The 14,580-nt window shown below is 37.2% G+C and overlaps 1 protein-coding gene across 5 annotated transcripts in view; it reads right to left on the bottom strand.

Moving 5' to 3' along the window:
• Positions 1–5,574: 5,574 nt before the first annotated feature.
• LOC109052266 (netrin-G1-like) overlaps positions 5,575–14,580 on the bottom strand; it is a 95,238-nt gene continuing 86,232 nt past the window's right edge. For 2 of the 5 annotated variants that reach the window (XM_042714542.1, XM_042714541.1), the window contains exons 6-8: positions 12,296–12,463; positions 10,161–10,295; positions 5,575–6,398 (exon numbers count right to left, since the gene is read on the bottom strand). In XM_042714542.1, the coding sequence (XP_042570476.1) occupies positions 6,160–6,398; positions 10,161–10,295; positions 12,296–12,463 (542 nt within the window). In that variant the 3' untranslated portion in view covers positions 5,575–6,159. The remainder of the gene's footprint in view (positions 6,399–10,160; positions 10,296–12,295; positions 12,464–14,580) is intronic. The other 3 variants (XM_042714544.1, XM_042714545.1, XM_042714543.1) reach the window with 2 other exon arrangements.

Here is a 14,580-nt window from a genome sequence, read left to right as displayed (position 1 = left end):
AGAGAGAGAGAGAGAGAGAGAGAGAGAGAGGCACTTTTTGTGTGTGTGTACAGTTTTTTGTCATGCCAATAAAGCTCAACTAAATTGAATTGAAATTGAGAGAAAAAAATAAAGAGAGAGAGAGAGAGAGAGAGAGAGAGAGAGAGAGAGAGAGACAGAGACAGAGAGAGACAGAGAGAGAAAGTGAGCAATACACAGCAACTTACTCATTGTATATTTGGATCTCTGAGTTTTGTATTCTGGAGAGGTGTGAAAAACTAACTTGGAAAATGGCAAGAATAATCTTCAGTCATACACCTGCCTCTGCCCCAGGGACTCGTCCGTGCCAGAAAATATTTTTATTTTTATTTGTATGCATTAGTCACATGAGGCTAGGTGGTTTAATGAAGTTGTGCTGGAGTAATCTGGGCTATATTAGAAACATTAGAAATATAAGAAACTGTTTGGTCCACAATTCTTCTGTAATGAAAACACTATTTAAATATGCATTAAATCATAGAAAGAAGAAAATTACCTAGTGTTACTTTAAATCTAACTGTAGATTTGATTATTACACGGCTCTCAATTCTGATTGGTCAGTTGCAGCAATTAGTGATCAGATGTTCCTCATATTCTCATCCATTGCAATGCTGCATATCAGTCAACTCATCTGAGTAACTACTTTACTGGCACTACTAGTCTCTTTTAATACACTCTTTAATACACTCTCTTGTCATATTTAAAAAAAATGGTGCCGTCTTTTAAATTAACTCAAAATATATTTAATCTGAGGCCATCCAAGATATAGATGAGTTTTTTCTTCATCAGAACAGATTTAGAAACTTACAACACTTGCTCACAAATTGATCCTCTGCAGTGAATGGGTGCCGTCAGAATGAAAGTAAAAAAACAAACAAACAAACAATCAAACAAACAAACAAACAAACATAATATTACCTTAATATTGTTTCAGTGTGTTTAGTTCATTTTGTTGCAGTGTTCAGTTCAGTGTTATTGATCGACTTATATACCCTACAAAAATAAATAATTTTTAGATAGCTTTTTGAGATAAACATGTATATTGCCACTAGAAAGATTTCTAATTATTGTGAGCACTGAATGCTGTAATAGACTCTAAAATAGGATTCACATTTTTTTTTACTCACCTTTTATCATCTCCTATGTTTAAAAAACATTAAAGGTTATGAGTAATGAAGTTTCCATTATTCATATTCCTCACACACTTGTGGTCTGTAGGGATTCTTGAACTTCCAGAAATATTTTGAGTTTTATTAAAATGTTCTTTAATATTATTCTTTGTGCTGGTGCTTCTACTCAGAGTCGTACATTCTTATGACTTTTTCTTGTTATTGAAATGAATTTCATGCCAAATGATCTTGAAGACCTTTACATTTCCACAATAGTTTGACTTTCAGGATTCTCCAGCGCTCACACATTCTCCAGTGCTATACTTCATTCATGTATTCTACCTTTAGCCTGCAAACATCCACCTTGTTTTGCTCTTCATACAATGGGCTGAGCTTCTCCATTCCATCAAATCTGAAAAAAGAATGTCTTCTTGCAGCCAAATGCAGTGTGTTCTCCCTTTAGAAAGCCCAAGTTTTTGCAGAGATATTCCTATTAGTGGCAGAGGGAACAATATCAACATTACTCCTCCAAGAGAATGACTTAAATGCTGAGCCAAATTTGGGCTCTTGTTCTGGGAAGAAAAGAGATATGCGATGCTGAATGGTGGATAATGATCTTACCAAATCCCATGAGTCGTCTGAGTTTAAGTGGTAGTTCTTTGGGTAACCTTGGTTTACTTTTCATCTGTGTTGCTGTGACATTATCATATCAAATGGGTAATTCCAGAAACATATTCTGCAGTGGTTAGCAACAGAAATGTCTGAGTACTTCCATGCTTGTTATTGTGATATTAGCTGATAAAAGTGTGTGTAACTTTGTGAGTCTTACCCTGAGTTGGAAACCATAAATCAAAACCCTGAAACGGTCAACGTTAAATGAATCCTCAGTTTTTCATTGCTGTTATCAATGAAAAAGTTGGATGTGCCTGAAGTAAAAAATCATCATGTTTACTGAAGCTGAACTTCTTAACAAATGGAAAAGCTGATTTAAAAATCAATAGGCTGCCTGTTCAAGGGCAGATTGACTCCAGATGCAAGAAGTTTGACACATTGCTTTAAGACAAATAGAAATAAATGTGATAAAATTTGCAGAAATAAAAACACTCACTGGATATTTTTAGAAAATAATCTGCAATATCTTGTCTCCTATAAATAGGAGTGAACGACTGGAATTATGCAGCTGATTTTGGCTGAGCCTGTTTGTTGGCTTGGTTCAAAGAATTTGTTGAATACACAGTGGATCTGCTGAGTATATAGATGCACTGAATTGTTTATTCTCTTTGTCAGTGTTGCATATCGCTGCCTTGATAAAGAGAACGTTGCATTTCTGAAAGAATATGACACAAATGTACACAGGGTGAAATCCATTTTTCTCAGCCAGGGAACAACTACAAGAGCATCTCTGGACCAGTTGATCTTTCTTAGGTTGCATGGTTGAAAACAGAAGTAACTTTTATATCACTTATGTGAATGTACAGTTTCTATATAAAAATGTGCATTATGTATTATTAAAAAAAATACAATTTACTGTTAAAACTCACTATACATATACCGTTGAAGCTGTATGTATAAGAATATACATATATGGTATTGTAATTGACCTGTAATTTCGAAAATGACATAGTTTATTATTTGTCTATCAGTCTATCAGAGATTGCCAATAATTGCTCTGCCATAAAGATTTAAAATATTGGGTCGGCCCATATCACTTCTGCTCTTACTGAGAGTTAAGTGAATCTTTCAAAACAACCATAATTTTGGTAAATAATACTGTCATGCATTTCTTAAAGTGCCATTCTAATGTAAAAAAAAAAACAAAAAAAAAAACGCCTGACAAAGTGCCATTATTTGGTCACTTATACTGAATTTCCAAAATGAAATAAATGACATTTCTTTTGTTTTCAAAGCAGACACAAAAACACATAAAAACCCTCTGGAGTCTAAGGGTATTAGCTGACTTTCAAACTGAATTTTTTGCATCATTACTCGTCACACAATCCTTCAGAAATCCTTTTAACAATCTTATTTTCTACAAAAAAAACATTTATTGTTATTATTATCATCATCATCATTATTATTATTATTATTATTATTAATGTTGAAAAGAGCTGAGAATATTTTTTTTTTTAGGGTTTTTTAGGGGGGATAAATTGAAAGAACAGCAATGATTGTTACATTTGTTACAGTTACATTTATTGTTACATTTATATTATTTACATCAAGCTTTTGAATGGTATAGTAGTGAATATTGTTATTGAAACTTCATAATATTTCACTTGATTATACATTTAGTCAGGAATTATAGTTTGGAAAAAGTCTTTGGAAAAAGTCTAACTAGTAAAATGTTTACACGTTATGTGAAAACTAGTACAAGTATATAAATAATAAAAAGAGACTTACTCATGTTTATGAACTCTGCTGAATAAAGTGCTTCATTCTTTTTTTTCTGAGGAAATCCAAATCTCAAATCCTCAACCACATCACACATCTTTTGGGGTGAATTATGTCTTATTCCTCTCATCGCGAAGCAAACAGTAAAATAATAAAAACTTGAAGAACAGTCTCGCTGCGTTGTCTTCTGTTGTGTGGGCGTATTCAAAAGCCGCGCGCTTCAGTGAAACATTTGAATCTCAAAAGCGCGCTCGGCGCGGGGGCGTGGTCGCATTAGAAGATAATGAAGGGAGACGTGAAAAACGGACATCGCGTTGTTTTCATATGGATTACTTTATCACAGAATATTTGTTTCGGCAGCACTTGTTTAGTTTAAAAGTAGACATGTCAGGCTTTCTATAGATATCTCTCTCATGTCTCTTCGTTGAGTATTCACTGAGTTACAGTTCATTTTAATGACGCATTTGTATCTGAAGATCAGCGCAGACAAAGGCTGCAGACAGCACTCCTTGTTTGTTATCTTTATTTTATAAGTGCACAAAGTTTTGTTGTTATGTCTGTATACAAAAAAAAGTAGACCCTTTACAGATTCGATTGATGTATTGCACCTTATCTGTACGATCAAAACTGAAAGTGTAATTTTTCTTTTGTTTTCAAAGCAGACACAAAAACACATAAAAATAGACACAAAAATTAGAATCATAATTATAACAAACAACATTTCTTTTGTTTTCAAAGCAGACACAAAAACACATAAAAATAGACACAAACATGAGATTCATAATTAGTATAGAGTTACTAAGAACCACTGCAGATAAAGACAAATGTTTCTGGAGCATCTCCTACAAAATGTATAATTTAGCAGGCCCATGTTGTCTCACACTTTATAATCGTGAAAAAGGCTGTAAAACCTTCTGTATAAAACAAACCCGTGCAATAGATGGGCAGTTTACTCACAGGCGAGGCCAACTCCATAAAACAAGCTCTCAAACAGACATCAATAGCTGTTAATATTTAATTCTACCCATCCGATAATGCGTTTCACTGAAACAAATCATTACTGTATTGAATTTGAGATAAATGGAGTGCAAAAAATTCTGAGGCTTAAAGCATTTTCCACTATTCTGCAAAGTATGCAATTTATATGCTTGTGTTATATAAAGACATATGTGATTATTTATCACGCTTTCATTGCATAGACAATTTAGGTTCTTCATTTTGCAATGAAAGACACATAAAACAGTACAACACAGCAACAATAAGTCCTTTTAAAGTTTTATTCACTTAAATTTCTCAGTGTTAAAGCAACAAGAAAACATTTAGAATGTCCTTTGGTGTGATTTTCTTTTTTTACACGTCAGTATATATACTGTATGTAAACTGATATTCTTTGATGCCAGCACGTTGCCAATATACTTTAGGAAAACTACACAATCCAACTGAAGAAAAAAAAAGTTTAAATGAAACAAAATTTCAGACGAACATAATCAGATATTTAATTCAGTATGCACCTTGATTGAATGCACTAAAATGCTGCCCTTAAACACATTTCAGCAATAATACAAAAAAGTATATGTTCTACATTATCTTTACTCTGTCAAGAAAATAACTTCTGTATAAATACAAAAATTAAATACACTGATGACTGTCTGAGCACTTCATCTGTTTGGGTGAAATCATACATCTTTGACCGTGGCCTCAGCAAACAGTCTGTCACATTTCATAGTCATGGGTTTTTTAGACATATTTTTTGGAGGATAAGGGGGTGTGCCACATGAGTGTGACTAACATCACACAGACTGAAAGGAAAAGCCCAAAATTATATATATATATAAAAAATATCAAGGGTTACAGAATAACATTCACAAAAGCACAGGGCGAAGGAAGGACGGGGCTTTTGACACAAAGGACACTCTAAAGTTTATTTTCAAGGATGGGATGGGACGTGTTGGGAGGACGAGCTCAATTTGAAAGCAGAACAGATGTGACAGTCTGAATAGATTTCCTTATATCCACAATGCACTGACAGCAAAGAATGCTTGTTTCTTTACTTGAGTCTCTCTCCATATTATTACTTCATCTTTTTTTTTTTTTTTTTTTTTTTTGCAATTGCCAGTTCACACAATCCGGACAGTTTTCCATCACTCCGTGTCACAATAGCCAAAAGCAGTCTACAGCCAACATGATACCCAGACTGGCTCAGGTGAGAGGCGGCAGCTGGCTTTACTTGTTCATGCCACAGCTCCCGTTGCCATGGTGATAAAGGGAGGAAAGGGATGAGTCTTGTCCGCTTCAATCCCTGTCACTCTCTCGCTCTGTTAGGGGAGTGAGTATCTATTATGGCTTAGATCACCTCTCTACTTCCTCTTATTTGCTTCATGAAGCATATGCTCAGGTAAATTCTATAAATAACACCTTGATGTTTTCTTTTTTTTAACTTTTAGATTTTTATGTTGAATCAATTTTATAAATACTATTTTTATTTATGTATTATTTATTGTATTTTGTCTGTCATCCTCAGAAATTTCACTTTGATATTTGGGCACATTCCACATGGCCGGCCAAGTGTCGGTGGGTCTGGTGCGCTGCTCATACAGAAGAAGCTGGACAGTTGGAGATCTGCCTCTCAATGGACTGCGGTCTAGCAGATCTCCACAAGGAAAACAGGACCCAGAATGGACAGCAGCAAAAGCAGGATCAGCCCAGGTGGGTAAAGGTAAGCCTGGCCCGAGTATGACCCTCCGCAGCCCCCTGGCTCGTTTTCACACCGCGGTTTCTCACACAGCAGGCCGGTGTACGCCGGAGGACACTGACAACGGATATTGTTCACACACACACCGCCGTTTTGGCAACGCAGAAGTTCACTGTCGCACACCCGGGCTGTGGCATTGAGAGGAAAAGGGTAAGCAGAAGACAACCCCCCCACAACACACACACATATAGGCTACACCCAAACAAGTATGAACACTTCTATGATTACATAGAGCTCTGTCCTGAGATATCATATATTCATATAAGGCTGAAAATAGACAGAAAGAGTCAATACAAAGTGCAGGCAAAGTATTGATTGAAATGAATCACAAGTAGAAAACTTAATATCATTATTAATAGAAGTTCGTAAGTGAAAAATATTGATAGACTTTTTTCTCACAGAAAAATGCACTCTTGATATTTGATTAAAAATGTTTCAAAAAGGCATCCCTGCTCAAGGGTCACCTCAAAATATTTATTAAAAAATAAAAATAAAGAAAATGTCTCTCAGAAACCTCACCACTGCCATTAACCCAGATCATTAACACAGCAGAGGTTTCTCCAAATCCTTGACAATGACTTGCATTCTGCATCCCATGGCGACATTGAACCCCACAGGTGTATCAGGTGCATTAGTATATTTCTCAACAGGGACACTAGGGCCAAACCCCGGATATAAGCTGTTGAGCAAGCTTCAGGCAAACACATTCCAGCACAAACTAGCAAAACCAACAGAGACAAATAAAAAACGGATGAACAAGCCATGCCTCTCAGGTCTTCATCAAAGCACTATAATCCTGCTGATTGGAAAATAATCATCTAACACACAAACATTGACCTCTATCAGTTTTCGAGGAATGCTTCTGAGAGGTCTTGTGCTTTGCAGCATCTGTTTAATGGCTGTTACTGAGCTATTTTGGGATGGACTGAGCTGACAGGAAGAGCTGGATGATAGAGAGAGGAGGTGTAACTCTCCCAGTCATAACAGGCTGATTAGGGAGCTGGCAGAACTACATGGTCTCCAGCTTCTCTCTCTCCATCTCCTGTGTGGATACAGGCTTTATGGTTGAGTCAGGGAAAAATGAGCCCCTGTATGTGTCCATAATTCCCTCTGTTCATCACTGCCGAGTCTTTTTATGATGCAGATCAATTGTTCCCTAGTGAAAACCCAGACTCATATCACAAAACAAGATGCAGAAACCGTACCTGCAAGATGAACAAGCTATTTGAATTATCGGTGATTAACAAGCATTAAGATGTGTTCAATTAGTATTTGTCTCATTAGTAGTTGTAGGCAAATTATACATTTTTTAATGTTTAGTACATACTGACAATTTTTTTTTTTAAATAATGATGATGCTAATAATAACAGTAATAATATTTTACAGTAAATTAAAATGTGCTCAATTATTTATTAAATTGAGCTAAATTAATGCATTTATCAAATTTGACAATTCACTTGTTTCAGTCTTCTCTGTCCGATGTACAGAAATATATGGGCATTATAACAAGGTTCTAGTTGCCTTCACTAAGATACTCGGGTTTGAATTTAGTTTTAGATTAGATTATCTAGATTAGATCAGTTTATCTAGATATTTTCTTAATAAAATAATCTAACAAGAACAGTACACTGAAAAGAAAGGTGTAGAATTTACTTTTACTTATTAACAATTTTCCCTCAAAAATTGCTATTCAATTTCAAAGAATCCCAAAGAAATGGAAATGAATTGAATAAAATGCAAAATTTTGAAGTAGAAAGACTGAAATAGTATTTTCTTGTAAAATGTACTCTAAAAGTCTTTATTTAAAACAAAATGTATTTACTTCCAATTGTTTTTATTTATTTATTTTTATTTTAATAGCGCATGTTTTACTCTGGTGTAGTCATGACGTGACCATGAGCTGTCTCTGAGCACATTTTTATATGTCTAGTCTGACCTTTAAGAAAGAAATGATGAATCAAAAGATGAAAAACAACTGTATTGCTTATTGAAGTGGCTTTATCGATTCAGTGTTCTGGATAGGAGATTTTAAATCTCCTATATTCTCCAAAACATGTTTAGACTACTGTAGATGTAGATACTTTTATAAATGAAGTGTACGACATATCGACTGTTTGCAATTGAGACATCAATGCTGCCTTTTATCAAATTGTTCACAAAAGGAGATTGTACAGAAGGAAGAGATAATGAGTAGTCTGTGTCTGTGGAAAGAGATTTAGAACACCTCCTCTTTGAGGGAAAGAGAGCAAATTGATCGATTGCCTTTTCCACAACTGGGGCCTTTGGCAAGAGTGTTCTTGTACTTCATCTGAAGAAAGACTTAAAAGAGGCATAGGTTTGCAGGTAATGTATCTCTCAAGAGTTTGGGTCTTTTTGGTTCACCCTGTGGTACAATTCTTTCTATCTCCTCAGTTTGATATCCCCTGATGACCATGCACGGGTGCAGGAAGAAGGCCACGTCATTTGATCAGCTGTTATGGGGTGCTAAACAAAAACCTTTAAATATATGGAAACTATTTACTCTGCACAAACAGTTTTACATCTAATAAATATAAGCACCTATTTTAGGAGAGCAACAGATGGTCTGTATGTTTAAAGCATATGCATTCACAAGCAGGAAAAATGTGCTCAACCTCTAATTCTGCATTCACAATTTGCTTGCATGCATGTAAATAAACTGTAATAAGAGAATAAACTGAGCAATTTATTGGGTTTGCTTTTGATAAGAGGGATAATATTTATTGAGAACAGCAGTAGACTGCATGGTGCACTGTGAAGAAAAGGCTTATTTGAAGAAGGATTTGAGCTTTAATTGCATATTGAAATCTGCATACAGATAGACGGGATCAGGAAAATGAGCCTTAGATTGCATTTATCACACACACTATGGCCTTTGGGACTTTGAATCAGATGAATGCAACAAACTTAAATCTGTTGTCTAGGACATCTAACAAAAAGTGTCTGTGTTGATGACAACATCAAATTAAAATGGTTATGGAGCTTTACCGTAGTGCATACCATCGACTGAAACAGTCACATGGAAATGGATCTTCATGCTGGTGAATGATGGATGTGTATAAAGAGTCACACCTCTTTATTTCGTTCCAATATATCTCTCAGAACAGACAGTAATGGGAGTGCATTTGCCACATGTCACTATTTGTAACAAACACTCTGGTTTACATTAATCTTGTTACATGTGTGATGTTGTGAATTTCTGCTTCTCACACTAAACCTGCCTTGTAGTGTTGGGTTCAAAGCCGCATTGAACTCAATATACACATATTTACCGGACTGTCCATCTCACATTATTACAGCCAATGTCCTTTTGAGATATTTGAGGCTTTGGTAAATGTTGACCTTTGATGCTGGAAGCCAATTGAAGAATACAAATCAATACTTGACCTACGGATCTTTTCAACCACAGCGCTTGGAGCCAAGAGAGAAGAACCAGCCATCACAGTTTGGCCATAACAGCAAACAGCCAGAGAAAACAGCGCAGGCATCAAATGTTCTGCTCACTCCAAGTATTAGCTCAGCTGTCTGTGTTCATCTGCGCAATTGCATGTGCATGGGATTGTGCCCGAGGATTGTTTGCATGGTTTATCTCTGTGCTTGAGAAATAATCTACAATAATACTATTAATAAAAACTATGCTAATAAATGATTATAATAATTCTTTCAAAATTAATCAGTCCAAGTTTTTTTTCTTCTTTTTTTCCAAGTGCTGTAAGCGAACCAAGCTGCTCATTCCCGGGTAAGCCAATAAAGCAGCAGCAAACAGAGAAAGTAAAAAGAGAGAGAGAAGAAGGTAGGGAGGGGAAGAGAATGAGAGAGGCAAAAGAGAGCAGGGGACTGAAGCTGCAGGTTGGGTGGAGGTTCTACTTACATTTGCAGCCATTGTCCCACAAATATCCTGGCAGACACTCATGGCACTTAGCCCCTGTCGCTCCCTCCTTACATTTACAATATCCTGTGCCATTACAGCGATCAGTGTCTGAGCCAAAGGGATTACATTTACAGTCTGTAGAAACAAGACACACACATACACACAGTGGAGAGATGGGGTCTGTGGTCTTCAGCCTCTCAGATCAGCTCATGAGTAAAGTCCCTCTGTCCCTCTACACAAAAATAATTTTCGCTCAAAATGGGCCTCTGCTGCCTCCTTCATGCACACTGCTAGTCTACAAAGGACAGATTTATAACATGTATAACTGAATATTTACCTTAGATCTACCATTTCAAAGGAATAAAATGAGAAGCATCAGCTGGGGATGATGAGTGAGGGTGGAAAATGGAAACAATGGCATTTAGTTTAGTAAGGAAAACAAATATTTATGAATGTTCAACATCTTGGAAGTCCCATAATGTAAAAGCGTAGACCATTTCCGAATGACTACGCTGTGCATCCTGAATAATTTTACGAAAATATATTTCTATATTTTGTTTAGTGTAAAAAAAATAAAAAATATTGGGTGGCATGAAGGAAAGGGAACATACAAAGGAGAAACAGAAAGACAGACACATGGTGGAGGATTCCTGATTAGCCAATTCTATTGTTGTCCACTGATTCTGACACTGATTCTGTTCAGAAATATCTCATAATTAAATCCTTTGATACAACAGAAAATGTCCTTTAAGGTGATTATTTTATTAAAGTCTACATGAAGTGGCATTTTCAATGCATTTTACTTGCATAATTTTAATGATGCAATTCTGAGTAAAACAATATACTGATCAGAAAAAAAGAGAGTGTGACCTGATTTTATCCCAGTAAATATTCAATTTTGATTTCATGTTGACAATAAGTTTTTGGCAATGTCAGTAACTCTCCAGGTCATTGATCACCCAAAGACATCTGGCCAATTAACCGGGGTCTGCTTATGGTGCTGAAGTGCCATTCAAAACCTGCATTTCTGTACAAAGACGGCAAATTATTTGGCAGATGTTGAGCTACTGAGGGGTATTAAAAATGCAAAAGTTTTAATATTATCAATTCAAAAAGGAATCTGATTAATTCTCTTGTGCTTTCTTTGAAGAACTTGGACATGTAGCCTGAAACTCTTATATGTGTAATGGCATTTCTGATAACGGCTGCACATTTGTTCTTAAACATTTATTTTTTTTGGAGGAAACTAATCATTCCTTTTTAAAAATCTCCTACTTCTTTTCAGTATAAATTCATCAGTGTTTTCAGATGCCTAGCACAACAGAACTCTTTACAAGTGTGAACATAGCCTTAAGGTTTTGCTACAGAGCGCGTACTTGTTTCATTTCTAAGTAGAAGACATTAATGCTTATTAATTATTAATGCTTTGCTAAAACACTAACATAAACCTCTTCCAAGATGCACTTTTCACATATTTTGACAGTTCTGTGGTCCTCCTGTGCCTACAGATATTGCTAGGTTGAGGTGGAGGTCAGAGTCTGTGACCTGTAACACCTACATATGTGTGTGTAAGTCACACAGTCGTGACCTGCTCCCAGACACCTCTCTTGCTCTCTTCTTTCTCTTGCTTTTTCTTTCCGAGAGTGACATATGCAACACACAGCACCTTTTTCTGTGGGTGCCAGCCCTCCCAGACACCTCCCTGGGGAAGTGTGATGACAGACATCACCTCTGTCTCACAATGACACCTGTCTGGCGTTCTTTTTTTCTTAATGTCTGTTCTTGTTCTCTGCTCTACCTTCTTCATTTTCTTTTCTTAGCTTTGTAACAAACATGAAAAATTACACTATTTTTCCCTACAATGTCTCCTGTCCTACTCTGTTGTGGATTATCATGTCATACTTGCTGGTTTTGTATTCAAAGACTGGAGGGATGTGGATCAACGTGACTTTGCTGACGCACACAAGCATGCGTGAAGAGACTCGGGTGATGACAGAGGGATGGACAGACACAGAGAAGGGAGTGAAGAGATGGAGAATGATGGAGCAATAGAAACAGAAGGCCAGATGGCAGATTTGGGGGAGGTGTGATGTGCAATAAGCTGTGTTGGTGGATGGGAGTGCTGGAGGACTGACCTATGCAAACATTCTCATCGTCCAGCTCTGCTGAGGCATTGCGGAAGTATCCAAGCTTGCACAGCTGGCAGTGCTGCCCTCTAGTGTTGTGCTTACAGCTCACGCAAATGACGGTGTTTAGCACCTCGATGTAACTGCAGCGATTGGAGTGACTGAAACATTCGCAGTCTTGCAAAAAGGGGAGAGAGATGTGGCTGTGTTTAGGGTAAGTGTGTGCGAGTTGCGGCGGCGCTGCAGAAGAGGGGCACCATGGCATGCGAGGTTTGGATGGTCTGAAACAGCAGAAGCGGTATTAAATGTAAGATCACCATAAGATGAATGGAGAAGCGGTGTTGTCATTAGAGAGTTCACCTCGAGCAAACCACGGAGATGGATAGGAAAATAAAAACAGGAATGTTACACGGAAATTAAACACAAACAGATGTAATTTTCAATATTGGCAGAATGCAAGTGCACATGCGATTTGAAATTTACATCCGCTGTATTTATATTCTATTGCTCATGGAGAGTTGTCTCACAGAAATGATGGAAGGGTGTAGTGAAGGAGCTGGAACTTTCAAACACGAGAATAAAACAATGGCTTCTATTTTCTATGCCCCCGAAATAACAAAGCCTCTCAGGTCGAAAACGGGTACACACACTGTATCCTCTCCACAGAACTACTGCCATAAAAATGAAAGACAAAGCCTTTTTTTCAGTATTGATTCTGTCAGCTCCAAAATGAGAAATAGCACAAGCAAATCAGAAATAACTTCCTATTTATTTCCCCATAGCCTCTAAAGAAACCAAACAACGTTTATCCAGGACCGACAAGGAGTCTGTCCTACTTTCAAAGTGAAGTTGAATCTCGATGCTCGGATGCTGCTCTTGGCATAAAGTAACAAACTGACGGCATTAACCTGACCTTCCAGGGACACTTGGTCGACCAACTGGCCAGTGCCCTCAAACCAACAGGTCTGACAAATCTTCTTGCACTGAGTTACGCTCATAAAGCCTCCATGTCCTTCCCTCCTGAGATGATTCCAGGGCTTTCAGGAGAAATGGAGGGCTTCTCATTATCGAGATCTGGATTGGGGTCAGACCTCCTCTGCAGCATTTTCCCCCGTCCACCGACTGGAGGAGGTGAGACAGAGATATCTCCTGTAAAGCGATCTCTAAAGCTGCCTGGATATGTCAATCATTCTGCCTGGAAAATGTTTTAGAGGGCCCACTTTAACAAAAAAATTGACGGGCTTCTCGTCTGTGAGCCACTGTGGAATTATATCAGATTCAATGTTCTCCTCCACACTCAGATCAGCAACACTATAATCTGACAAAGTCAACAAGATTTGAACACTTCCCTCCTGATTCATCAAGTAAAATCTTTGTCTCCTCAATTTTCAAAGACTTTAGTGTCTCTAAAGCATTTGGTACAGAACTTCTATGATGATTCTGGATGGAGCTAATCATAAAACAAAGTAAACCATTAAGTAAATACACTAAAATCAGTATCTTTTTACTGGTATATCTTGATACTATGCAAAGTGGGAATAGCAGGGTCAAGGGAAGGTGTTCTGTAAGTACATAAGGTACAGGACTCTGGATTCATTCAGGGCATGGTGAATGGGGTAATTCGGACAACATACACTGACACAGAATAGTGAGAGTATATGAATCAAGTCCTCCTACCTCTCTTACTGTTTGCAACTTGTACAGAAGGAACGGTTGACAAAGCAACTTGAGGAGCTACTAGACAAATAAAGACAAAATAAATCAAATAAAAACATATTAAATCAACAGAAATCCTAATGATAATATGAACACTACATACTGTCTGTACCAAAATCGTGAAGTTGACAATAAAACAAGAATCTAGACTATTTAAATCCTGTTACTTTGTCATGAATAATAAAAAAAATTACAAAAACAACACAAATTTGCACAGTGCATGTTCCATTCCCTGCAGCTGCTGTGGTTTGAAAGTTTTCGATGGCTTTAGAAAAGAAAAAGCCTGCATTGCTGGCAGAAACTGCTCAGCTGGCATTAGTGTAGTTGAGCTTCCCAGACTTCTTGTGTGAGAGTGCGTAAGGCTTAGATCCCCACGTCTCACTGCCAGTCCGACACAGCAGCAGAACAACAGGGCTCAGAACAATCCCAAAGTTATCAGCTCATCTTGCAGTCACGAAACAAACCAGGGGGCAGTGAGCATTATGTCTTTTACTAAGCTCCAACCCCCCAATTCAATCAAAAATGCTGTTTATTCAGGACCGTTGTTTGTGTGATGCTTCTTTTTTGGAGATCTGCGC

Source organism: Cyprinus carpio, chromosome A24, assembly GCF_018340385.1.
Source record: "Cyprinus carpio isolate SPL01 chromosome A24, ASM1834038v1, whole genome shotgun sequence".
Lineage (NCBI taxonomy): Eukaryota > Metazoa > Chordata > Actinopteri > Cypriniformes > Cyprinidae > Cyprinus > Cyprinus carpio.
Note: the sequence above shows the minus strand (reverse complement) of the source record. Positions and strands in the feature narration are given on the sequence as shown.